General features: G+C 38.3%; 5 protein-coding genes across 16 annotated transcripts in view; all 5 read left to right on the top strand.

The window, feature by feature from the left end:
• The first annotated feature begins 192 nt into the window (after positions 1-192).
• On the top strand, positions 193-788 carry LOC126789250 (uncharacterized). The gene has a single exon (XM_050515356.1). It carries the CDS (start codon positions 238-240, stop codon positions 688-690), a length of 453 nt encoding a protein of 150 aa, XP_050371313.1. The 5' UTR covers positions 193-237; the 3' UTR covers positions 691-788.
• A 2,713-nt stretch (positions 789-3,501) lies between these two features.
• LOC126789240 (protein E6) lies at positions 3,502-4,678 on the top strand. Its single transcript, XM_050515345.1, has one exon. It carries the CDS (start codon positions 3,570-3,572, stop codon positions 4,434-4,436), a length of 867 nt encoding a protein of 288 aa, XP_050371302.1. The 5' UTR covers positions 3,502-3,569; the 3' UTR covers positions 4,437-4,678.
• Positions 4,679-9,895: 5,217 nt separating this feature from the next.
• Positions 9,896-11,717, top strand: LOC126789251 (uncharacterized protein At3g17950-like). The gene is made up of 3 exons (XM_050515357.1): positions 9,896-10,019; positions 11,072-11,221; positions 11,348-11,717. The coding sequence occupies exons 1-3, from the start codon at positions 10,008-10,010 to the stop codon at positions 11,624-11,626; spliced, it is 441 nt and encodes a 146-aa protein (XP_050371314.1). The 5' UTR covers positions 9,896-10,007; the 3' UTR covers positions 11,627-11,717.
• Positions 11,718-11,956: 239 nt separating this feature from the next.
• Positions 11,957-25,932, top strand: part of LOC126789253 (protein NUCLEAR FUSION DEFECTIVE 6, mitochondrial-like) — an 82,615-nt gene continuing 68,639 nt past the window's right edge. The window contains exons 1-4 of one of the 12 annotated variants that reach the window (XM_050515370.1): positions 11,957-12,173; positions 12,282-12,403; positions 13,362-13,415; positions 25,622-25,631. In XM_050515370.1, the coding sequence (XP_050371327.1) occupies positions 12,019-12,173; positions 12,282-12,403; positions 13,362-13,369 (285 nt within the window). In that variant the 5' untranslated portion in view covers positions 11,957-12,018 and the 3' untranslated portion in view covers positions 13,370-13,415; positions 25,622-25,631. The other 11 variants (XM_050515371.1, XM_050515367.1, XM_050515368.1 and 8 more) reach the window with 11 other exon arrangements.
• On the top strand, positions 20,447-23,607 carry LOC126789242 (protein DEHYDRATION-INDUCED 19-like). Its single transcript, XM_050515347.1, has 5 exons — positions 20,447-20,864; positions 20,970-21,109; positions 22,002-22,079; positions 22,197-22,480; positions 23,173-23,607. Exons 1-5 carry the CDS (start codon positions 20,780-20,782, stop codon positions 23,279-23,281), a joined length of 696 nt encoding a protein of 231 aa, XP_050371304.1. The 5' UTR covers positions 20,447-20,779; the 3' UTR covers positions 23,282-23,607.

Raw genomic sequence — 25,932 nt, 5'->3', positions numbered from 1 at the left:
GGCATGTCGGTTGCTGCTTAGACCCTTGTAATGGCCTCGAATTAATTCAACTGTAATCTGCGACCCTCTGATCTAAATCCTAACCATTTCACGAGAAGGAACCGGGGTCCAATTTCTTTCCTCTCTATTTTTGGCGGTAAAAATAGATACGTACTGTAGGTCAAATATGTACAGAAACCAACTTATGAAAAAACTGTGAACACCCTCCAACCTCTTGTTTGAGATAAGCACAAAGGAATGGGAGGGGAAGAAGACACAACATGGGAGCAAAGGCTCAATGCCTTAACTCACATCCTCATCAACCCAACAACCACACCACCTCTCCATTCCCAGTTCTTCATCTCCACCCAAATTCCATGCTACCTAAACTGGGAGTACCCACCAGTCCTCTGTTCCAAATTCTCTTCCTCCATTCATCTCAAATGGGGCATCTCTCTCTTCCTCAAAAGGGTCTTCAAATTTGGTCCCCCTGAGACTTCCTGGAGATCCAAGTGCCCGTATCAGATCCCTCCACCATTGATCCTAGCTAAAGGAGTAGAGGAAGCTCAGTGGGATCAAGAGCAGAAGAGACTGAACTTCAGGAAGAGGCTAAGAAGAAAACGCTATGGGGTTGATGTCAATCCTTGGATTCCTTTTCTAATTCCCAATATGCTATTGTTTTCTCTTCTTCTTTGGAACCCATATCCCTAAAACTGAGTGATTCCTGTTCATCTCATCTGGGATTCTGGGAAATCTGTGTTTTATTAATGCTTGAACTTATTATATTAAAGAATGAATCTTTCTGCTGAGATTAGTACAGTATTCTTTATTCTGACTCTGTGTTTTAAGTATTAAGCCACAAGGTTCCCACTTAGTTATTTTAAACTCAAATCTGCAAGAAACACAAAGGCAAAGGTCTAAAGGAAAAAGAGTAAGAGGGTAGGAGCTGATCACCAAGGACACTTTGAAAGGCTGAGACTATTAACAATCCATGGCGCTAATCACGCAGCAAATTTCACCACATTCAAGGAAAAGAGGCAAATTATAAAGATAAAGGGCAAAAAAGGCTTCGGGTGCTTTTGCAAACCCAAACGTTGACAAAAAGCATTGTATATTAAGCAAGAAGAAGACCTACAATTGGTATCAATCAATGGCTTTAATTTTAAGTTCTAACTCTGCTATAACCAAACAATGAAGACTTCATGCACATGCCATACTCTACTCTACTCTCCTCTCCTACATTTGTTGACATATCCAAGGGCGGAGTTATGATCTTATAATTGTTTGTATTAGGAAACAAAGTTTAAAATTATTTATGAGTTATATTTAGAAAATTTGAGGTGAGATAATATTTAAAATTTAATTTTTTTACACTAAAATTTAGCTAGAAATACAAATTTTTTAATAATTTGAGGTGCGTTGTAGCCTATCGTAACCCGTATGTAGCTACGCCCTTAGACATATCGTATGCATATTTCAATACTCATTTGCAACTATAGGAATGCATATGAAGCTTGACGTATAAGTTAATTGACGAGATTAATTTAATGACATTTCTTTGCACAATGGTGAGAAGACGTTCAAAATTAGATTTATGAAAGACATTATTTTCACCGCCCAGACTGCTTTTCCCAAAGGATTTTTACTGCTTTAAGACTAGTAACCCTTTTGTTTTTGTATTCCTCTTTTGCTTGGAAGGTAATAGGCTTTTGCTTTTGCAAAACCAAGTTCAATGAGAATAAAGAATGTATCTGTTTACCAAATTTAACGTGTTCTTTCTTCTTTTGGCTTTTTATGATGTAAGTAGAACTAGGTCCTTGCGTTTTGGTAGGGAGGACAGAAGTTGGTGGCACAGCACATGCATAGGTATGGAAGCTTCTCACTTTCGACTTTCACAGGGCTTCTTAGTACATATCTCTCTCTTGCATAAGCATTAGGTCTTCTAATACGAAGTTTTTCTATACTTTGATTACGGTATGATGTACTAAGTTTCCACATCAATTTATACAATTAAAAGAATGGTACATTATGTAACAAAATATAAACAGATTTCATCACAGAAAAACGAAGAAACATAATTTAACAAAAGCTGAAAGCATTGTAAGAACTTGCATAACTTTAAGTAGTAAATTACATAAGCAATCCACCTAGCTCAAACGACATTACGTTTCATTCGTTCAAATAGCATGAACATCCATTATTGATGAGTTCTAAATGTGGTCTTAGTCTAGTTCCAACTAACTAACATAAGGAGATTGTTGTGAAGTATCTTTCTTACCCTACTCGCTAGTATTCCCCGATCTACTAACCAATATTGAAACCACTTCAATTCTTAGTTATGCAACTTTAGTGTTCCCAACTAACACCCTAGAAGAAGATATACTAACTAGTTCATGGGTACGTAAATCGATCGCAGGGAACAGTAATGATCGTATGAACATGGTCACGTAGACATATCCATCACACTCCTCATTCTCCTTTTGAAATAAGGCTTAGAAGTTTCTCAGATTAGACCAAGCAAAGTGAGGCACATGCCTAGCTGCACTATATGATATTGCTTACTTGCTTAGTGTCCCACACTCACCCTCCACAATCCACGCATAATTACACGGCCATTTTCAATGATGTCAAGGTCATGGTCCTCCTCCCTCTTTCTTCTCCTCCTGCCTATATTCCACTGATCACTCTTCTGTAATTTCCAAATTTTCATGCATATGATTATAGGGACTTTCTTCCTCCTTCAGCTTTAGAGGGAACATCATGAACACTCCACAGCTAGAGCTTTACATTTTTCACTAACTGCTAGCTGGGTTTTACTCCTATTCTAATGTATCTTCTTGTCAGTGATGGGTTTTGCTTAGATTAGACGAATAATCAAGGAATATGATGATTAAGCTAAGCAAATGCTTATCACGTAAACTATATAAAGCAAGTATAGAGTAACTTCATCTGGTTTTAAATAGAAAAAAAATATGACAACTTTCATGTATGTATTGGTTTTATATACATTATAGCCTGTATTCTAAAAACTTAACTGGTCGCTCTGAATTCCAATTTTTTTTAACTTTCTCACTCCTAAATATAGAGAGGGACTCTCTATGACATTTCATCTAAGTAATTATATATGATTTATAATATACATTCATAATGCAAATGCTCTTAGGAGTTTGTTGGATTTGATTAAGTTGATAAATCTAAACATTCTCTTTAAGACTAAAGAGTCAAAATAGAGAGTAAGCTGAATATGCTGAATAAAACTTAGACAAAGTAAGTCTTTCTTTTCCTGATAATCTATACGGTTATCTTAAAAAAAATATCTATCTTTTTACGGATATGTATTATCTCTCTATCTACTGAAACTTTAGGTCACTTAACATCAGAAACAAACCAAAGTGCTTATCCTTGGGGGCCACAATCATCAACCTCCTCACAGCCATTTCCACCTAATGAGTGGAAAAAAAATGGTGGACAAAGAAAATGTCTTCTCTCTATATAAAGATGTTCACCACTGAGCCTCTCCACACTATTATACACTATTTGGGGGTAGTAGTCCAAAGCAAGAGTACCTCTTTCTTCACTTGCCATCATCTATGGCTCCTAGTGCCAAATCCCTCTCTTTCCTCTTCTTGCTATCTCTCCTCTTATCTCAACAGGTTCAATCTCGAAGTGTCTTCTTCAGCAAAGTAGCCAATGTGAAAAACCAGAACACTGAAGAGCTCCCCAACAAGGAGAGCACTACTGTTGTGACCAAGCAAGAGCAAGAGCCAACCTTCACCCCCGAAACCGAAAACGGCTATGGTCTCTACGGCCACGATTCCACCGAGCTTCCTCCCTCTACCACCACCGCCGCTGAACCATACTCCGCCACCCCCTCCAACAGTGAACATTTCACCACCACCACCACCACAGGAAATGATGAGCCATATACCACCCCCACAACTTCCATTAACGACAACATTCCATACACACACTACAACCCCAACAAGAACAGCAACTACTACAACAGCAACTACGAGAACAACCAAAATGAGGTGACTGAGACAAGGCTTACCCAGCAGAGAGGCTACACTACCCCGACCAGCCAAAACAGCAACAACTTCTACAACGGCGAGAGGCAAGGCATGAGTGACACAAGGTTTACACAGCAGAGAGGCTACACTACTCCGACCAGCCAAAACAGCAACAACTACTACAACGTTGAGAGGCAAGGCATGAGTGACACAAGGTTCATGGAGAATGGTAAGTACTACTACGACGTCAACAGCGAGAAAAACAACAATCAGAACCAGAACCAGTACATGACTTCCCAGGTGGTCGATTCCAGAAACTGGTACAACAACAACAACAACAGGGGTTACTACGGCAGCAACAAGGGGAACCAGAACACCTATGAGAACAACGATGTGTACCAGAACGACGAGTTCCAAGAGAACGAAGACGACCAGTTCGTTCCATGATGATCTAGCTACCTGTGCCGGCAGTGCCGCTTGTGCTTGTTTTGATATATTTATCTTGATATTAAGTGGGAAAAAAGACATAATCAAACGTAGGTTTTATTAATCAATGAAGGGTTTTAATTTACTTGATGCTTTTTTTAAGTATGTTTTCTATGTGCTTGCGTAAGTGCAAATTGTTCATGCTTTTGCAAAAGCTGAAGTTTGTGGACTATAAAACAGTCAATAAAGTGTATATTATGATTGCTCTTCTTGTTTAGTTGTAATAACCTTATATCCTACTGAAGCTGTTTTATTTGCTACATCTTCAACTGCATACAGACAAAAATCCATCAATTTATGGAGAAGGTGGAAGTAGTTTGTGCAATAAAGTTTTTGCCCTATCCTTTGGGTTCATCTGTAGGAACTACTGATCGAAAGGAATTAGATTTTTGTCCAAAAACATGAGCATTAGCACGTGAGTAGTACCATCACCAGTTCCTACTGATCGATGATCGAGCATGAAAAAGGAAGGATAGAATTTAGCAGACACCCACCTAACCGAACTGCTTAATTGATAACCAAAATTGAGTGTGACTTCTGTACTGCAGCTATTGAAAATGCAAAGCTTACCGAAAAACCACATGGATACTAATTACTCTCCCTGAATTTCTAATTATTCATGCTAAACTTTGTTTTGGGTACACGAATACCGTTTCTATTGTAGGCCTGTAGCTCGACAGATTATGGGTAAATCTGAGTTCATAACTGTTCTTGAAAAGAAAATGAAACAAATCTTAAAAACGGTAAAAATAATCTCTATCAAACGATTCCGACGTGAATTGGATGACGTACATATCAAACACTTGTTATTATATATAGCCTTTCTTTATTGAACTGTTCGAGGCTACAAAAGAACGTATGATGCAATCCGCATATCGATCAGATGGACGAAGGTATACGTCGAAATGATAATTTGCGACGCACATATATAGTTTCATATTGAAACCATCGATTATTGAACATGTCAAATGAATATATATACTGCATGTTCAAAGTTGCAATGTTGCATAGGGATTCTCTTATGGTAAATAGTTAAAAACATGCATAGTAGAGTACGTAGTCAAATAAGATTTCCAGAAGTCCAGAACCATCCTTTGTAAAGCTATCAGCATAGATAATTACACCCAATCACCCATAATGCATCTCGTTCTGTGGTCTTTTCCATAAACCATGGTCACATATTCACAATACACATGAGCATAGAAGAACACTAATCAAGTAGTCGACAACTATAATTTGAGTAGGTCAATTACATTTAACCAATCTTGAACAAATGCATGAGCTGATGAGCATTTACAATATGTCAATGTAAAGTATGAACTTTGTACCTCACCCACTAAATTAATTTGGGTCCATATATAGGGTAGCAGGTCACCTAGTAGCAAAAGCTAGTTGTCAATTTTGTCGAGAAACTGCATAATTCTGGTGAATGTTTTCAAGCTGCTCGAAAAATCAAGACCCGGACTTTAAAACCACACCAATTTCTTGTTCTGTTCATTTCATCCTTTAGATCATCATCAATGGGTTTATTATCTATCCAAGCAACGTATAGCAGGAAGCGTATATGCATGTGTGACATTTATATTCTAAACTAACCCAATTAATTGAGATCAAAAATGTGTAACAAGTTGGTTAGTAGAAAAAGACTTTCCTCCAAATTTTGGTGCTAGGCTTTTATGTTCATAAGTCCTAATATCACTAAAGTACTTCTGTACCATCCACATTATTGTATATAATTGTAGTAGGACTCATGATGGTGTGAGACTGTGAGAAGCATGCAAGAGTACTAATAAGTAATAATCATAGCCATCCAATTCAGCTTCATCATAGTGCCTCACCTGTCTCTATCCTCAAATGTGTTATGCATGATACATTTTGGTGATCTTACTGTGAACATAAGAAATATCTACAGATTAATTTTATGTTTAGAGTTTAGGGTTTAAAGTCTGCAATGATAAACATAAAGTAAAATGGGTCACCGTCATTGAGCCCGAAGTCTGTAAATGAGTCATGGGAGAGTCCATGTACGAAATGGATCAAAAGAAAGCAGCCCATAGTTTATTAATGGGTCATGCCGTCATGAAAACGAACTCATAAGACGACAAATGAAGATTGAGAATTTGAGATGGACTTGCCTGCAGTCTATGTGTCTATTTTAGGTGCCCAATTCATTTTCGACCTCCAAAATATTAGAATATCTTACTGACTTACTGAGGATTAAATTAGCTGACGACACTATTAGGCTAAGAGAAATATGGTAGCGTAACGAGTAGAACAGGCTATGTCTCCTAGCAAAGCTAAAGTCACTGATCCCCCAATTCTATTTAATTTTAGATATACTCTTCTCTTGCACTCAAGAAGACGATGCTGTTGATTTTCACTGTGCTCAAAATCCAGATGAAATGTTAGTTAGCACTCGTAATTTGGGCTAGTGGTCACTGGTCAAGACTCAAGAACCCTATCTAATGACATTATCAAATTTAAATTGAACATTTTAAAGGGTCTGAGTGAGTGTCCTTGCTTATGAAAAGGAAAGAAACGATCAGTAACAATGTCGTGTGCCGTGTGGGTCGGGATATTATATCATAACATATGTACTTAAATAGGAATTAGGAAATGGGGAGTGTCGGCAGTCGGCACCCCAATGCAGCGGCTCTGCTTTGGTTTTTTGCCATCGACCAAAACAAAGCTTTATAGAAGCTGTGCAACTGTGTTGGCCACGTCTGGTGAGACTTAACTCTTGTTTATATTTTGGGTCCCCAAAACTTGACCTACTCAACTAATCATTCCTTTCCTTCTGAGTACTCACTTTCACCTTCTCTTTCATTCATGTCGATCTCAGTCCCATTTTCACCGTTTATAGTTTGGTGACCTAAACGCCACCCTTCACTTCTCACTTCTAGTCTCTCTGCCGTTGGTTGGTGGTGAGTATGTAGCTAGGGTTCAATGGGGACATGCACAACTACAGGTGTATCAGTTTATGTTAGAACTTAGAACAGGGATCGGAATTGACTCCAACATTTAACTTCTCGAGTTGAAGAATTTTGTCGAGCAATTGTCTTCATAAAATGCATCAACTAACTCGTTTGTTTACTAAAACGTGGATCAGTTTGTTTACTAAAACGTGGATCATTACTTGAGAGTTATTCGAATTGTAGAAAATAGGTGCCGTGTCTAAGGAAGATCGAGGACATGGAGTCCATCAGTAAATGTGTTTTCGCGTTTCTTTAATCATATAGGCACTTATCTAAAAGATACTTAATGAAAATATTGAGGTATCATGATACAAGATGCCCGACGAATTGCCTCAAACAAGCTCATAGCAACGACAAATAGACAAGTAAAGCAAGATAAGTTAGATACGAACACATTCATCTCCCTAAAGAAAAAAGAATTTTCTCTAGCAACCCACACTAGATCTCCTAAAAGTTGCAAACTCAAACCCCATGATTAGATGGCTGTACTGTAGTACTCTTGCAGGTAAAATTTCAGTCTTCACTGCATGCAGAACTTGTACGATTACAGCTCATGCCTCTTTAATCTTGTTTGCATGTTTCTCACCTGCCATCAATTTCGTTTTCACAGACTTTGAATCTGCAAGTTCTGATCGAATACATTGCACATGAAATCAATGGCACACCAGATTTGGACCAGAACCAAACCAAACTAATTGCTCTAAGAATTGGCAAAAAAAAAAATATATATATATATATATGTGTGTGCCGGTTATGTAGCGGACATCCGCAGTGCATTAAAAGTGCGGACGTGGTGATTTCGGAATCGGCGATGCGCAACGACGGCGCAGATGGTGCCGGTCTTGTTCCCCCTCCCAGAGCTCCTGTTTGTACCAGCCGTAGCTCTAGCGTTGGTTGAAATCTGCAAATTTCAAGTTTATGTGAAATTTATGGAAATTTACAGATTCCGGTGGCCGTGGGCGAACGCTGGAGCTCCAACCGGCACAGACCGGAGCGCCGGAAAGGAGGGAGCATGGCCGACACCATCTGCGCTGTCATTATGCCTCTCCGGTGCCGAAATGGGCGAATCCGTACCATGCGAACGTTCGCTCTTGATCCTCCATATATATATACATGCGGGTTAGAGAGTGGACGTTCACAGTGTACCAAAAGTGCGGACGTCACCGCTTTCAGCGACTGGCAACACACAATGATAGCGCGGAAGGTGCCAGCTATGCTCCCCACTCCCGGCGCTCTTGTCTGTGCTGGTCAGAATTCCATAGACATCCCACAGTGGCCGTAATCTGCAAATTTTCCATCAAATTTAAGTTTATGAGAAAATTACATATTTCGACCGTTGTGGGTCAACGATGATCTCCGACTGGCATAGATAGGAGTACCGGGAAAGGGAGCACGGCCGACACTATCCGCGCCGTCGTTGCACATCCCCAGTCGCTGGAATCGCAGACGTTAGCACTTGCAGACGTCCGCTCTCAATTCTCTATATATATATGGGTATCTGTGTACCTGATATAGCAGGCTTTTCACAGCCTCATATTTAACCCACATCCTCGATTGTTGCTCGAGCTTGGTCCCAATTACCATGAATGATAGTTCTATGTTGATGCTGCAAGCCTGCAACCACTTGAGGCATTTTCAAATTTGGTGTAAAATGTGGTTTTTCGTTACTTTGAAGATGAAAATGACACTTTATCAATATTGTTTTCGATATTGAGAGTGTAGTTAGCCTGCAATGTAAATACAATTAATGAGATTGAAACACACAATACTTGGTCTCAAAATCTAAATTTATTCAATATAGACTGCAATTCTGTTTAAGTGTTTATCAATGATTTTGTTTGTTAACAAATAGCACTCAATGTCTACCTTGATCACGATTAGTTATCCTATTACAGTTGCCATAATTACACTGCAATTCCAAATTAAGGTTAACATGTCATGATCATCAAACTTGAAGTATCAAATTCTCAGTGAGCTAATGATCAGGAAGGGTAGAAAAGATTGCTCAACAGCTTCAACCCCCTTTATATCTCCTAATAAATATATAGCCTTTCCCATGTCTAAATGATCCCACCTAACTATAACTACTATAACCATTTGAATGTTTCCACATGCTAATTCAGAGAATACTCAACTTCATATTCTTGCACGAAAAGAAAACATGTAAAAAGATGAAAGCTTTGTGATTATCATATTAAATTTTGTAACAAATTCTTAAATTACTTAGTTGGTGAAATTAATTGGTAGTTAAACTGTTGATTTATGTCCCAATAGTTGTAACTATCAAATGTTTAAACTAAGAAATAAAAGATTGTGTAAATTTGCAGCTAAACAAAGGATTTGTCTAAAGAATTTGCAGGGTAGAATTTGCAGCTAAATTAAAGTCTTGAGTGAACATCGAGGTAGTCAGGTAGGACCCTAACTTATCAATCTGCTGATGTAATCTTATATTAAGGAAGTGTACACAACTGAGAGTAGTCTTTCATCCAATAAACTATCTTCGTCTGCTGAAATTTCCTTTGATAATCTTCTTCCTCTCAAGCTCGATCTTCAATCCATGGTCACAGAGGTAACTTTGAACGCCTAGACACTGCAAGTTTGATATGTTACTCGTTCATGAAGATGTAGGAAAATTATAGCAATTCTGAATTATTTTTCTAACAGAAGAATTTCCTGAAACATTCGTTTCAACTTTCTTCTCTAATTTTTTTAATTACATCCAACATTGGTATATAGTTGGTTAATTTTCAGTATGAAAAGTGAAACTTTGATTCCCTCTGGTACAATTTCTTTTAATCACAGACTCATCATAGTTACTTCTGTGATTTGGATTCTTGGTGAATTTTTGAGAGGCTTGTCTAGTTTCACTGTCTCTGTTCTGGGTTTGTAAGCATATCACCTTTCAGTTCTGCAATATTCTGCTCTGATCTGGGTTGTTTAGAGTATCAGTAAGAATAATACTGTTAGAAAATCTTAGATCATGATTTTAAGACCTTAGTCTGCCATAAATCATTGCCTTCAAGCTTCAGGTGTTCTGTGTGAAACATAATTGAGATTAGAAATGTTGTGTTGAGGTTCAGAATTTCCTCTAGTTGGAATCTGCATAATTGAAGTGAAATAATCCTAGAGCTTTTAGCATTGGAGTTTAGTGTTTTGTGTAGATGTACTCTCATGATCATAGTTTCTCTAACATGTGCTTCCCTCACCCTTTGTGCAAGTAGGCAGTCCATGCCAAATCTTACATAGTGCCTTTTGTCTACTTATTAGAACACTATTATCTTTCCCATAAACCTATTCTGATTAATGGTAAACATTTCATTAGAAATTTAATGGAGCTGTTGACTTACTCAGCAGGTAGACCTAAACAATGTCATTAGTTTAAAGAAAGGCCAACCTTCTATGAATCTATGATCACCTAATATGATCATTAACTTATGACCACCATGAAGCTAAGGTATCTTCTTCTGAGTCTAAAGTTCTGTTTTATGTAGAAACTGAAAATTCAAGTTCTTCCTGGGCATCTATATGGTATTAGCTACAGCCGGTGAATCTTTCTCATCACGTACCAGCTAGCCTGATTTACTAATCAAGTTATTAATATTCGAGTTGGTAATTTTGTAGGATGATGAAATGGATCATGGATGGCCTCTAGGACTTGAGATTATGAATTTACGGCTTAGACTGGGGGAGAGCTTACCCGCTGCTGCTATTAGACACCATGTACCTTCTACTAGTTTCACCTCATTTTCATCTTCAAACCTTGACACTGAGGTAATGTTTTTTAATTAAAGCAGCTCTCATTATTCACTGTCCTAAACATTAATTTGAGGAACATTTTCATGTTTCAATACTAATGTGATGTGTTGGTGCTGCTGTTATTGTCAAACTGACTAGCAGTCTACAGCATCCTTCTTCCAAGACCACAGCATGTCACTAGGCCGGCTAATTGGGATCCGAACGAACGATAGAGGGCGCTTGTACTACTCGAATGCAGCTAGATTTGAAGAACATGACAGGGTCTCTCTAAGAGCTAGTTCGCGAAATTCTGATGTTTCCAGAAGACATCAAGTAGACATGTCTAAAGGGATTTGCTTACCACTCCTGCTTGGTGCTCTTGTAAAGATAAGCAGGAGCAAGAACAAGTCTAAGAAGCCAAGGCTTGACGGCAAACACTAATAATAACACTTTCTGTAGAAAATGAGTTGCTCATTGTGACTCCTGCAAAGTTCACAGTTGACATGTTGATAATTGAGATCATTGTTGTACTTGAGTTCTTAGTTCTTACCCAAATTGCCATATATAGTTATATATTATGTCTCTATAGCCTCTACAAAATCTGAATGATAAGAAAACTTGAAATCCCAATTGTCACCGTTAGTAATTTTCATACCAAGCAAATGAACCCATAGTCACAAGTGAATATCCAGCCGATAATAATGTGCCACGTGGCTCGTACATCAGGGGCAAATATACACACAACCACACTGGATCCCAAAACCTCTTCAGTGCAGCTCTTCTACACTCCCAATCAAAGTCACTGATCCTAAAACCCCTCAAACCCAAAAGCCATGGCCTCTTTCGCCGCCAGGTCGATGCTCCGCTCCGCCGCGGCCAGAACCACCCTGGGATCTCGGGTCGCCTCCGCAGCCCGGCCCAAAACCGCCGCCGCACCATTCAGCATCCCCAAGCAAAGCAAAAACCCCATCTCTCACTCCATTTTCAGGTAAACCCTTAAACCCTAAACCCTAATTTTGTTTTGATTCTTCTATGTGGAGTTTTAACAGTGTTGAGTATGTAATATGTTGTTTGATTGATTTTGGGGGTTGGGAAGGTCGCCTGTGGAGTTGAGCTGCTGCGTGGAGACGTTGCTTCCTTACCACACTGCCACAGCCTCTGCATTGCTCACTTCCATGCTCTCCATCTCGCAACGCGCTTGCGGTTGGACCCCTGAAGGTATTCCCTTTCTTGCATTTGAATTGATTTTTTTGTGGAATTTTGTATGTTGTGGTTGGTATTTGCTGAAATGTGTTGCTTGTGTGGCTGAGATAGTGTAATGAGTTCATTTTACTTGTGTATCTCGATTTATTTGGTGTACATTACAAGCTATGTCATCTGGTTTTGAATTTATCAAGATAAAGTTCATGGCTTTAAGTCTTTAAGTGATCTTTGTCTGTCTGCTAATGTAATTTGATGGAAGCAATGGAGGACGTGTGCTTACCTGTAGAGGAATCATTTTATGTTGTCTATTATTAGTTGCGTACTTAGGAATAGTTCTTCTGTGGGGTCTTCAATCTTGGTTACACCAGCTGCACATTCCTATGAAAGTAAGAGCCAGCTAGCTAATGCGCGTGCATTTTAGTTTCTTGTTACTGGAGCAGTTGATAACTTCTTCTGAATATTGATCCTTGGATGACCGTCTCCTCATCAAGAACTATTTGATCTTCTTATTTTAAGAACTTGGAGCCAATGAGGTCATAATCAAGGCAGTAAATTTTAAATGAAAATAAGACTAGAAAGACTGAAAATACACAAAAGAATAGGAAAGTTGATGTTAGTTGCAGAAAGAATAGGGTTTTTCTTTAGCGATTCCACTTGTGCTATATATAGAGATTTATGCCCTGAAGAAATTTGTAGACATGGAAATTGGTAGAGAATATAGAAAGTGATTTTTTTTGTTTAGCCTCTGACGATCATCTTCAAGAATTTTAAGAGCTAGATGGCTAGTCCTATATATATAAGAGAACAACAAACCTCCCTGAATTAGACTTAACATGAATGCACATTCAAGCATTACTTAAGTTTAATTGCGTTGAATTTTGCATTAGGTTTTACTTGCACAAAATTATAATTTTGCAACAGCCTAGGTGACCTAATGTTTATCCTTTAAACTTTTTTTCTTTTTTCTGAGAAGGGGGTTGATGTTTGATGATGATGGCTGGAAGTGTCGCCAGGACATTAAAATTTGTGAGACCATCTTTTTGCCTTTTTTTCCCCGGAATTCTCTCTTTTCATTGGGTGATTGCAACTTTCTCTGTATTTCTACTGTCTTGCATGATGAAAGAATGCATGTGCTTTGTCTTTTGTAGGGAAATACAAGACTAGATGAGGATCAAGCATCAAATGTGGAGTGATTTGGATATGTTTTTGTTGTCAAACAACTATTGAGAGTGTTTGTTGGTATTTTCATCTGTAGACTAGATGAGAAGACCCTTAACTCAAAAATTTATGTGGACAGTTGAGAGGATGAACTCTCTATGCTTGTTAACAATAAAATTTTAAGAACTTGGTTTCTGTATCACGGTTATCAATTGTTTATATTATGTCTTTAGTTTGGTTTTCATAGTGGTGTTACATTCTTTGAAATTTTATCTATAAGTAGTAAACATGTTATGCAAAGTTTTGAGTTTATGTATGAAATTAAATTTTTGTGTGTCCACGGCTGTTTTATTTCATTAATATGATTTATGCAATTTTCTGCTGATATGAAGTATGGAACTTTGAATCAAAATGCAGAAGGGTAGTCCAATCCGAAAATCCTAGCTGAGCAATTTTTTGTTTTTTATTGTCTTTGCTATTCATGTCAGTATTATCATATGGAGATTAGGAGATAGTAATTATAATAATAACGACAACACTAACAATACTAATTTGTTGTATTCACTCAGCTTGCAATGATGATTTATGATGAATATCAGAGGGTTCGAGAAAAGTTTTATGTAATTGCGCCCCAAGTCAAGGTGGTAAACACAACTTTTTACTAGGGTTTTGTAGATGATTCTGTGAGTTTCCATAGCTGGACAAGGTGGAAGAGATAATGTGTCTGTAGTATGATGATGATGATGATGTTGATGACGTAGAACTTCAAGGATTGCACTCATGTATGGCTACGTTAATCAATGGTTCCTTCATTGCAATTTCTGATGAAATGTTTTATGCACTCAATCCCACTCATGTTTAGCCGGCTGCTTCCACAGCAAAGATTTGTCCTTTTTGTGGGATTTCCTTTAATTACTTCTCAGGGTAGTTGAGTGACTGTACTTTATGATCGTAGAATAATCTTGTGACTTGCCATTACAGGTAACTATTATTTAGGATGAGAACGTTGAGAGGATGAGTGGCTGGAGTGAGGGAAAACAAAGTATTTTTGACTGGGATGAGTTATTTTTATTATCCAAGTGCTGTCACATTCTCCTTCTAAGTTCTTCACTGTTTGTTTGTTTGTTCATTTAGGGTATTGATAATTCCTTAAAGTTGCATTTCTGAAGTTTAACCTTGCTTATGAAGTTTCAGTTGTGAACTTTTACTCTTTACTTGCTAGCAAATAATAAAATCAAAGTTTTGGTCTCATTACATTTTGATTTTGTTAGTTTTAATCTTCATTGCAATTTATGGTCAAAACGGTTGCAAATTTCATGTCCGTAAAGTCGTCTTCTGTTCTTGTGTTGTAGATGGATGATTGTTATCTGTTGGGATGCTGTGCATTGGTTGTAACTTTCTTCGTTTTCAAGGAGTTTGTAAGACTTTCTCGAAGCGTATGTTTACTTTGAAATTGGAAGACATTCATTTCAGGAATAGGGTGTATTTTCAACTTGTGTTTCCAACCAAGTCCCAATCAATGTGAGGTTGAACTTATGGATGCATTTTATGGATTTGCTCTTCCTGATCTACTGCTCTTTCAGACTAGCCTCCCAATCCAAATTCTTCTATTATGCAATAAGCGAATTGCACATTGCATAATCTGCATCTGGTTCTGAATCTTCACTCCCTGGGGACATTAGAAATAATGTAAATTGTGAGACAATCGAATGTCCCCAGGGAAACCAACTAGGATATGTACTTCCTTTAATAACAATAATTTAAACTAAAATTTCTTATACACCTCTATTAAGGAATTCAATTATACTAAATTATTTTTAATCAAGGACGCCAATAATATATTAAGGATGGAGAAGTTCAGCTGCAACAGCAGCCTGAAGGAATACAGGTGAGTAAAATAGTACACATCTTTAAGAGTACAGGCAAAGGCGGGTCACTGAGTTTCCTTAAAATGTTGAGATAGTCGAATTCAAGATTGCGCCTTGTTAGTATCTGATGAGAAAGGTGCGTCCACTGTGGTGAAGGGGAAGCAAGGATGGTGTTCACCGCGCCTTTCAGACTTAGCATTGAGACTATATACTCCATAATGCAATTCGGTAATCCCACATCTTCTACGTTTGTTTTGCTCACCAGACACACCAACCATAGCTTAAATTCGTCGACCGAATTCAGTTTGACACAAGAGCACCAGAAGGTGTAGTAACTAAAGATAAGAAAAAACCCTAACGAAGTCGGCGTTTATATTTATAAATACTAAAGAAGCTAGGTCCGTGTTGGGTTTGGCTTAAGGATTTGATTGGCGCTCTCCTATTTTGATCAGGAATCCTGGAGAATCCTGTGCGCTGGCCGACCCTGGCCACTAATCATACGCCACGTATGGTAGCAAACACAACCGATTCTTACTCATACCTCCCAAAACCCCTTGAAGTCCTCACACTGACAGTCGCCGATCCTAAAACCCCAAAAGCAATGGCCTCCTTCGCCGCCAGGTCGATGCTCCGCTCCGCCGCCGCCAGAACCACCCTGGGTTCTCGGGTCGCCTCCGCAGCCCGGCCCAAACCCGCCGCCGCAGCATTCGGCATCCCCAAGCAAAGCAAAAATCCCATCTCTCACTCCATTTTCAGGTCAACCCTTAAACCCTAATTTTGTTTTGACTCTTCCATTTTGAATTTTTAACAGTGTTGAGTATGCAATGTGTTGTTTGATTGATTTTGGGGGTTGTGGAAGGTCGCCTGTGGAGCTGAGCTGCTGCGTGGAGACGTTGCTGCCCTGCCACACAGCCACAGCCTCTGCATTGCTCACTTCCATGCTCTCCGTTTCGCAACGCTCTTGCGGTCGGACCCCTGAAGGTATTCCCTTTTTAAACATTTGAATTGATTCTGTGGAATTTTGTATGTTGTGGTTGGTGTTTGATGAAATGTGTAACTTGTGGAATCTGAATTGGAAAATGCTGGTCTAGTCTATGCTGCGTGTTGAGTTCATTGACTGTACGTCGTGTTTAAGCTAGTTTCGTTTCAATGTTGTGCCGTCTTGGAAGTTGGAGTCGAGGTTGTGGATTGAAGATTACACAAATGAATGTTCATTGGTCTGAATCTTGAGTTTGTTTTAGTTGCAGAGTTAACTCTTTTGTGCTACAAAGTGAAATGGTGGCGATTTTATACTTGTTATCTGGGGTATTTTTTTCGTTTTTTTTTTCTGAAGTGAATTAGTAAATGAAGTGATTTTCTTTGTTTAGCCTCCATTGATCATCTTCAAGCATTTTGACACCTAGGCCGCTAGTCCTCGATGAATGCACATTTTAGCATTTATTAGGTCTGCATTTTAATTGCATTGAGCTTTGCATTAGATGCAAAAGAAACGGAAAATTTTTCTTGCACAAAATCATAATGTTTGCCTACAATCTAGGTTGCCTGATCGTTTTGCCTTTAAATTGTTTTTCTTTTTTCTTTTTCTGAGAAGGGGGATGATGTAAGATGATGATGGCTGGAAGTGTGGCCAAGACATTTAAATTTGTGAGACCATCTTTTTACTTACTTTTTTTTTCTTTCAAAAATCGTTCTTTCTTTGGGTGATCCGATCTTTCTCTGTATTTCTACTGTCTTGCACAATGAAAGAACGCATATGCTTTGTCTTTTGTAGGACAAGACAAGACTAGATGAGGATCAAGCATCAAATAGGGAGTGATTTGGATATGTTTTTCAACTTTTTAGTGTTTATTGGTAACTTCTCCAGTAAACTAGATGACAAGACCCTTAACTTAAAAATAATCTGGACATTCGAGGGGTTGAACTCTATGTTTGATAAACAATACAATTTTAAGAATTTGTTTTCTGTATCGCGTGTATCAGTTGTTTGTTTTCTGTTATTTATTTGGTTGACATAGTCGTGTTTACATTCCTGATATATTTAAACTTCTTACTTCTTAGCTACAAGTGAAGTAGTAGACATTGCCGTGCAGAGGTTTGAACTCATTTACTAAGTAAATTTCAAATGTGTCTATTGTAGCTGTAATTCATTAATATAAATTGAGCTATTTTCTGTTTATATGAAGAATGACTTTGAATGGAATTGCAGAAGGGCAGTCTATATGGAATTCTAGCTGACCAGTGTTGTAGTCTTTGTTATTCATGTCAGTGTAATCATATAGAGGTAGTAATAATAATAACAACAATAGCAATACTAATTTGTTGTATTCACTCAGCTTGCAATGATGATGTATGATGAATATCAGAGGGTTGGAGCAAAGTTGTAGTAATTGCGCCCTAACGCCTTAGGACAAGGTGGTCATATAAAGCTTTTTATTAGGGAACTGTAGATGATTCTGTGAGTTTCTATTCCTCGACAAGGTGGCAAAAAAAAAAAATTCTGTATGTAGTATGATGATGATTGATGATATATAACTTTGAGGATTGCACCCATGTACAATTTGGGTTTACAATAACTGATGGTTTCATCATTGCATTCTCTGTTTAAATGTTTTTTGCACTCATGATAAATGGATTGCTTCCAGTGCAGCTATTTGTCTTTAAATTGGGATTTCCTTTGATTACTTAACGGGGTAGGTTTTTTTTTCATCAGTAAACATTTCATATAACATGAAACAGTGAGATTTAGTTTGGAGCAAGCCAAACAAGATTCCAGACTATAATCTATACTAAGAACGGAAAAGAAAAACAGACTCGAAACAGAAAACTCCAGAACAAGTACTTAGATCAGCAAGGAAGCAAATCGAAGACAGAACAGGTCGAGAACTGTGGCAGAATTAACTGGCCATAACGCTTGAACTTCTAAACTCATGATAAGCCTTAACTCATCTGAAGCACAAACGGAGACAACTCCGAGCTAAGGCCCACGAAGGGCGAGATTGGAGGGCAAGACTTGGTCGCTGTCGAGTCGAGATGCTGAACCAAGATCCGACTGCAAACTTTATTCAACAAAACAAACAAAGAAAACAATCACAGCCCTGCAAATCCTTGAAAAATCAAGGAGACAGGATCAAACCCAAGTGAAGTGATCGGCCGATCAACCAAACCCAAGAGAAGATTCAGTGCTAGATCAACTCAGTAGAGCCTTCTGAATCGCAACTTCCTTTTCGAATCAGTCAAGATATTTGTTTGGTCATGGTTCAATCTGGTCAGCAGGGAAAAGCACTTTGGAGAGCATAGTTTCGTCGTTACCTCTATAGGACGCAGTCGAGAGTCGAAACTACCCAGCATTTCGAGCTTTGGTGAATTCTCTAGGAGACAAATGGCCAACTCTGTGTCGTACCAATTACCTCTGAATCCCTGAATCTCAACCATTCTCAAATGATAATTTGTGAATGTAGGATGATTCCTCGTCTCTCTTGGATTAGTCTCAGACAAACCTCCGCCGCTTTCGAGTATCAATGCAAACTCTTCCAAAAGGGGTGCAGCCTTAAAGAGATCCAGCACACAGTTGACATCAACATCGTCATATGCTTGCCTTCTACATCGAGCTAGAATAATATCCAAGTTGAGTTTCTTGAGATTTCCATAAGTTGGTACGCTGCTGATTCGGGGTAGTTCAGCTTGCATCTGCAGATGAAGAATCTCAAGCCTGGGACACAATGCAAATTGGATTAGTGCTTGAGGTAATGTTGTTTCTCGTACTCTATTATCTGAGAAAAAAATTCTGGATAACCGTGGAGTTTTTATGGAAAAGAAACGGCAGTTCCAAGCTGGAATGTATTCCAAGGAGATAAGATTCAGTGCCTCATTCTCCATGTTGATTCCCTCACAATGTATCAACTTCAAATGAGTTAGACGATCGCCAGCAATTAACTTAGCGGCAGATTTACCATCTGTCGTCATCCGGCACACATTTAAGGTCAAACTTTAGTAACATGCACACAGAGAAGAGATTTTCCATCAGAGATCGATCGAGGGTAACGTATTTTAGACAAAGAGAAGTTAGCCGATTGAACGCGTCAAAATCACTTGTAGGAAATCTTAGAATACATCCCTCTAATGACAAATGTTTCAGATTTAAAGTCGAGCCAACATGTAACCTCGAAGAAAAAACAAGATGAAGCTCTTCAACCCCTTTTGAAAATGCAAAACGAATCCAATCATCAAGGCTGCTATGATATCTTGCATCAAGATAGGCTTGCAAATTGAAAGACTCGACCTTGTTACCTTGATATTGCTTCAAATATTTACTCACTCGTCTAACAAAGGCTTGAAGCATCTGGTCGTTGAGAACTGGTGCGCGACTGTTCCCGAGAACGAATTCAAGATTGCGCCTTGTTAGTATTGAATGAAAAAGGGTCTTCCACTGTGGTGGTGAAGCCATGATTGTATTCACTGCGTCTGTTGGAGGTAGCAATGAAAGTATGGATTCCATAACGGAATACGGCAACTCGGTGATTCCACATCTTGTACAGTCTCCTTCTTGCTCATCAAATATAACCATAGCTTGACCCTTTAAGTTTAACCTTTTGACATTGAGAGTATATCATAGATCCCAATGAATCAGGGAGTATATAACATTCTGTATCTAACTAAAAATAAATTATTATTTTTTTAAACAACAAACCCTAACATATGAGAACCTCCGATTATGGGCTGGGGCCTTCAAGGCCCAACTAGCGATTCGAGTTTGGTACTCCTGCATACAAATGTTACTGACTTACTGGAAGCTTGGAAAGTTATCAAAAAATACTGGTTAAATATTTAAACAGAGAGAAAGAGATGTATATAGGACGACGACCAGAGAGACCACCGGACAAATCGTCGTCGACGACTCCGACACTTAGTCCTCACCACACAAACCACCCTTCTTTTTTCCATTTAATTTAAGAACTGAAACCTAAACAAAGCCCACCATTTTAAACTAAACATAGTCATTCACAATTTCACACCCAAAACCTTGTTCTGCACCTTCGTTAATTCTGATGCTTCCTCCTCCTCCTCCTCCTCCATATTTTTAAGAAAAAGTCAAATATATCCCATTCTTATTTTTATATAATATTTTCCAGCCTCCCCCTCAAATATCTAAGTCTCTCTCTCTTCGTTTCTCCAGCTCCCTGAGACCATCCAACCTTACCTGGAATAATCTCAGAGAAGCTCAAATATAAGCATTTCTGATAGTTTTCTGTTTTCCTTTCGATTCCCTTATAATAAACTTGTTAATTTTCTCTTTCTGGACAACCGGTCTGCTTCTGGTTCTGTTTGGAATCAATATATATACCCTTAAAGTATATTTGATTGAATCATGGACTCCGAGTTCTGGACCTCCCGCCTCGCCGCCGCGAAACGTCAGTACACCTTGCAGCACCATCACCAGAGCTCCCACTTTGGTCCGTACAGCTTCTTTTGTTATGTCAGCTATGTCTGAAACCATCAGAGATAGATATTGAATCTGATTTGTGTTTTTGATGTGTATATTTTCTGGTGATATATAGATCGCCTGAGCATGGATGACTTCGAGGTGGAAGACGAGGTCCGACCCGACTTCCCGTGCCCGTATTGCTACGAAGACTTCGACATCGCGTCCTTGTGTTCGCACCTCGAGGACGAGCACCCGTGCGAATCTAGAGTCACCGTACGATATTACCAACCTTGTCTTTCCTTTGTACTTTAGTTGTTTGCGTAAAGTTTCTTGATTTGGTTCTCGATTGAGTTAAAGTCGAGCTCTTTGTTCCCGTGTGGGTCAAATTTATTTCCCCAATTAGTAAAATTTATGTTTGACTTTTTTTTTCATTCATCAAATTCACAGGGCATACAGTTAAAATACTGAATTTATTTGTGCAAAGATCAAAGCTTTTTCCTTATTTAGAAAGAAAGAAGAAAGGGTGAATTAGAGAGTCAGGTGACTCTATCATGTTTTTTGGCTTGAATCCTTTTGAGTTTGGTTATTCGTTTGTGAAGTTGTGTCTTACATGCATATGATTCATGTTTGAAGCTTTGAGCTGAGAATATGCTCTTCTTCCACAAACTCTATTTATTGGATGGTTTGTGAAGGAGGATTAAAGTGGTTGGCTTTGGCTGTTTTTGTTCCAATTTGGTCATTTTGGTGTGAGATATGCACAAACCTCAGACTGGGGAATGCCTATTTGAAATTGAAGAATTGGTTGAATCATGTTAACTAGTCATTCTTCATATGAGGCCCAGCACTGCGTTGTCTTTCATATGAAGCCTACTATAACGATCATCTATAGTCGAGCGACTCATATTGTTTTGGCAAGAGAAAATGTTCGACTGTGTTTTAATATCTGAGTATTTCAGTCTATGTTGCTTCATTTGATTGGTTTTGTTGTTATGCAATTCTCACCCGCACATGGGTTATACTGCCTACACCTACATTAGTTTAGTCATTTTGTACCCTCTTTTCCAATTTCTGAAACAGATGAAAGCTAGTTGCAACAAGTATCTGGATTTTCTTTATATGTGATGCTAAAAAGACTTAATATGTGCTTACTTCCCTTCTCTTGCAGGTTTGTCCCATTTGCTCGATTAAAGTTTCACGGGACATGTTAAGTCATATTACACTGCAACATGGGCACTTGTTCAAGATATCCTTGAAACAGGAATTTAGATAATGTTAAGACCTCACTCATTGTTAAATGCCTGATAACCATGCATGTACAGAGTTTGATTCATGCTTTTAGTTTTCCTTAACAGTAAATCACTTGCAGAGACGTCGCAGATTACGTAGAGTTGCTATTCCTAATAGTCAAGCACTGTCTCTCCTTGGCCGGGATCTTCGTGAGGCTCATCTCCAGGTGCTTTTAGGGAGTGGGGGATATCGATCAGAAAATGCTAATGTGTCTAATGCAGCCACCGATCCATTCTTGTCATCGCTTATTTTAAATTTCCCTGCATCAGGAGCAGATGAAATTTCAAAATCTGTGGTAACAACTGCTGAGGACACTCCTTCAAAGTATGTGGCGCCATCACATATTTGGAAATCAAGGTACTGTTAATAAAAAACTGTGCTTTACATCGAATTTTGAAGTCCTCCCAATAACTACTTAAATGTTAGTTAGTGATGCATTGTTTAGCGCTCAAACGCTCACAGAATCTGAATATTGGTTATTACTATTGCCTCATTCCAACATGTAGTGAATTTCTTCTCAAAAAAAAAAACATGTAGTGTATTTTATTCACTTACATGGTTCTCTCCAATTCTTCAAAAACTTCTTCTGCGTGTTTCTGAATTCTCAATGCATCAAAAGTATGGTAGACAGCATCATCGACCTTGTCTCAATATACTGGAGTAGACACTTCCAAATTTTCATTTTGATTTTGGTGAGTTAAAACCTCTTCAAGGTATATGCTAGTTCCCAAGGTGGTGCTTAGTAGATGCTCGACTTTAGATTGGTATATATACCAAATTCTCCTTTTGATGCCGAAAACATATACTTTTTATTAAGATTTTCTTACATTACTTCACATGCCTAGCTTGTAAAGGATCCTTAAATTGTGTACGAGTAATAGCTCAGTAATTAGTTAAGTCTCAAGACTTGATGGTGGAGAGGCTTTGCTCCACCTTCCAGGCTTAATGCATTCTCAACCACCTATTAAGCTGTTATTTGGATCTAAATTGTCAGCTCTTTCTTTGTTTTTTTCTTTCTCTCTCTCTCTCCCTGTCTATGTCTCATGCAGTTTTGATCCTTCCTTGAGTCATGAAGAGCGGGAGAAAAGGATTCAACAAGCTACTGGGAGAGCTGGTTTTGTGCAAGATCTGTTTCTCTCCACGATGTTAAGTGACTAATGGAGACAGTAAGTCTTTTTTAATAAAAATGACTTGCTCAAGATCGTATTAAGGGTTACATTGTTTGGTGGGATTTAATGGTTTTACCTTCGAAAACAACCCTTTATATGCTCCTATGAGTGCTTGGTGCCTTGGTTGGAATAACTTGTCTTTATTAGATCCTTGCAAAAGAAACATTTATATTCTTTAGTTAATGAAGAATAATAAATTAACACATTATAGCTTAAGCAGCCATGTACATTGTAATCTGGTGAATGTGATATTTAGCGTGTAGCAAGTGCCTTAATTGGTTCCGAATGAAGGAAAATGAAAGATGTTTCCCTAGACTGTCACGGCATGGTGAAGGAAAATTTTCAATCTGAATACTTTTCCACATCTACTAGTCCATTTGAACAGACTAAAAGGAATGACCTTTTCTTTCTGTCTTTTACCGTCTGCTCTGCCTTTGAATCGTTCCCTTTTCTGTTGTTGACCTGTTTTTAAACTATCATTCAAAGAGGGAAAACAACTGTGGTTATTGGTAGGTTGTATCTTTTTATTCACCGAAAGACAAGTAAAATTAGGTTGTAAGAAGCGTATGATCATATCAATTCAGCTTGTGGACTACTTTCAACAGAGTAAACAAAGATAGTGAAGGATAGAGAATTGGATCGGTTTGTCTATTTTCACAAGTGGCTTGTAATTACTTGAAGAGGGAATGGAGTTGAAATGATGAAGATTGGGGGAGATTCTTGTTACCAAAATTTCCTTCTTTGATGGCTAAGGAAGGCTTGATATCGTCGGAATAACAAATGATAGCTTCCTAGCCAACTCGATATGTCTGGTTCAACTCCCACTTCTTGACTATGAGGGAGATTGAACCAAATCTCTTAATGTAAAACGAACATATAAACATAATTCAAAGAAAAATAATAATCAACAAATAAAGTAACTTCGAAAACGGACTTGGCCTATTTGGTTATAATATAAAGGCATAAATTGATGAGGCTGAAAAGGTTACCAAAATACGGCTTAGCAATGTCTGCGACAAAGGGTTTAACAATGTCCTAGTAGTGAGAAAAATGATGGCATTTGTCGATGTATATCTGAAGACAATGAGCGGAATTTGGTTTAACATCTTAAATTCGTGCTTTTTATGGTCTAACTGACGATCTTGCTCTGAATACTTTACAACTTACATGCAAGTATATATGCGTCGCTTCAAAATTTTGCAAATTTAAACCAAAGCCTTTTACACATGATCGTTTTGGGTTAATTATACATTTTTCAACCCAGTGTTTTTCTAGTTTTCATCCACTCTCCGGCGATGGTGGTGGCCGGAGCCGGATGCGTACAATTGCCTGAAACGGTGCTGGCCCCCATAGACATGGTAGGAGGAGGATCAAAATGAATTGCACAAGTGAAGATTAATTCAAATCAACTCGTTGTATTAATAAAAAATGCACCAACCGTGAGACCTGTCCATGTCTACAACTTCCATCCAAAAGCATGGAACAAATGGAAAGATTAATTTAAATTTGTCCAGCAAAGAAGCATGTTATTCAGATATCATATTAGTCGGTGTCCCTTAGCAGTAGTCTGCTACTCACTCACCGCCCACCAACTCCGTCCTTGCATTGCATTCAGCAAAGTAGAAAAAGTCAAATACCCGAAAACAAACCAAGTATACAACCACTATATAAAATTCTGTTGTAGAATAAGGTCCAACAAGAACTCTGTTACCTGCTGGTGGAATGTTTATCCACCAGTCTCCTGGAAACCTTTCATATATTATCTTCCTTTCCACAACCCTTATTGCCTCTTGAACCAGTCGTTTAAAACCTTCATACACTTTAAGCCTTTGTAACAATTTCTGTGATTGATCAGAGAAGATATCTGTGAATCGTTATTGAGATCGATGATGGTGGAGCTATTTGTGTTGGGGTGCACAGGAGTTGTCATGTTTCTTCATGGAGCCAACTTTGTCTTCCACCTTATATCCCAGCACCTAGTAGTTCGATCTATCAGGTGACCAATCTCATCTTCTACTTAGATTGGATCTTCAGTACTGTTTTGAACCTTCGTTATGTATTTGAATTGTGATTCTTCAATTCGTGGGAGTGACTCCTTTATTCATGAGTCGCATCACTCGCATGTGTCTCTGATTCTCTGAGATTCCGAAACTGAGGGTCATTTTGGCTGTGCTGTTGTGTTGTTGTTCATGCATGATATTGTCTAGCTAGCTTCTGTAGTTCTGTAGAGCAATGACATATTTTTGAAATTGTTAATTTTCTGACTTAATGTCTACGTTGTTGTCTTTGGTATCAGCTTTCTGGGAGCCGTTGGGTGGTAAATGGAACAGAAAGACAAGGCAAAGCTAAGAAGAAACGATAATAGATCCAGTACTCTAGAAATTAGGTATCTTGACAAAGTTTTATTGGTACTGTGCTAGCTAAACCATCTGTAAACTTTAGCCAGTACCAAATTAGAAGTGTAAGAGCCAAATAAGAAGCTACTAGAAAATAGAAACAAAAAATAATGGAGTTCTTTCGGGCTAGCTAAACCTGTAATGTTAACTTTGTATGCAGTTTACAACACAATAACAATGCATGATGCTTCACTTTCTGGGGAATGTGCTTCTCAAACTGTTCTACTTCATAGCTTCTCCGGAA

This window comes from Argentina anserina, chromosome 3, assembly GCF_933775445.1.
Source record: "Argentina anserina chromosome 3, drPotAnse1.1, whole genome shotgun sequence".
Lineage (NCBI taxonomy): Eukaryota > Viridiplantae > Streptophyta > Magnoliopsida > Rosales > Rosaceae > Argentina > Argentina anserina.
Note: the sequence above shows the minus strand (reverse complement) of the source record. Positions and strands in the feature narration are given on the sequence as shown.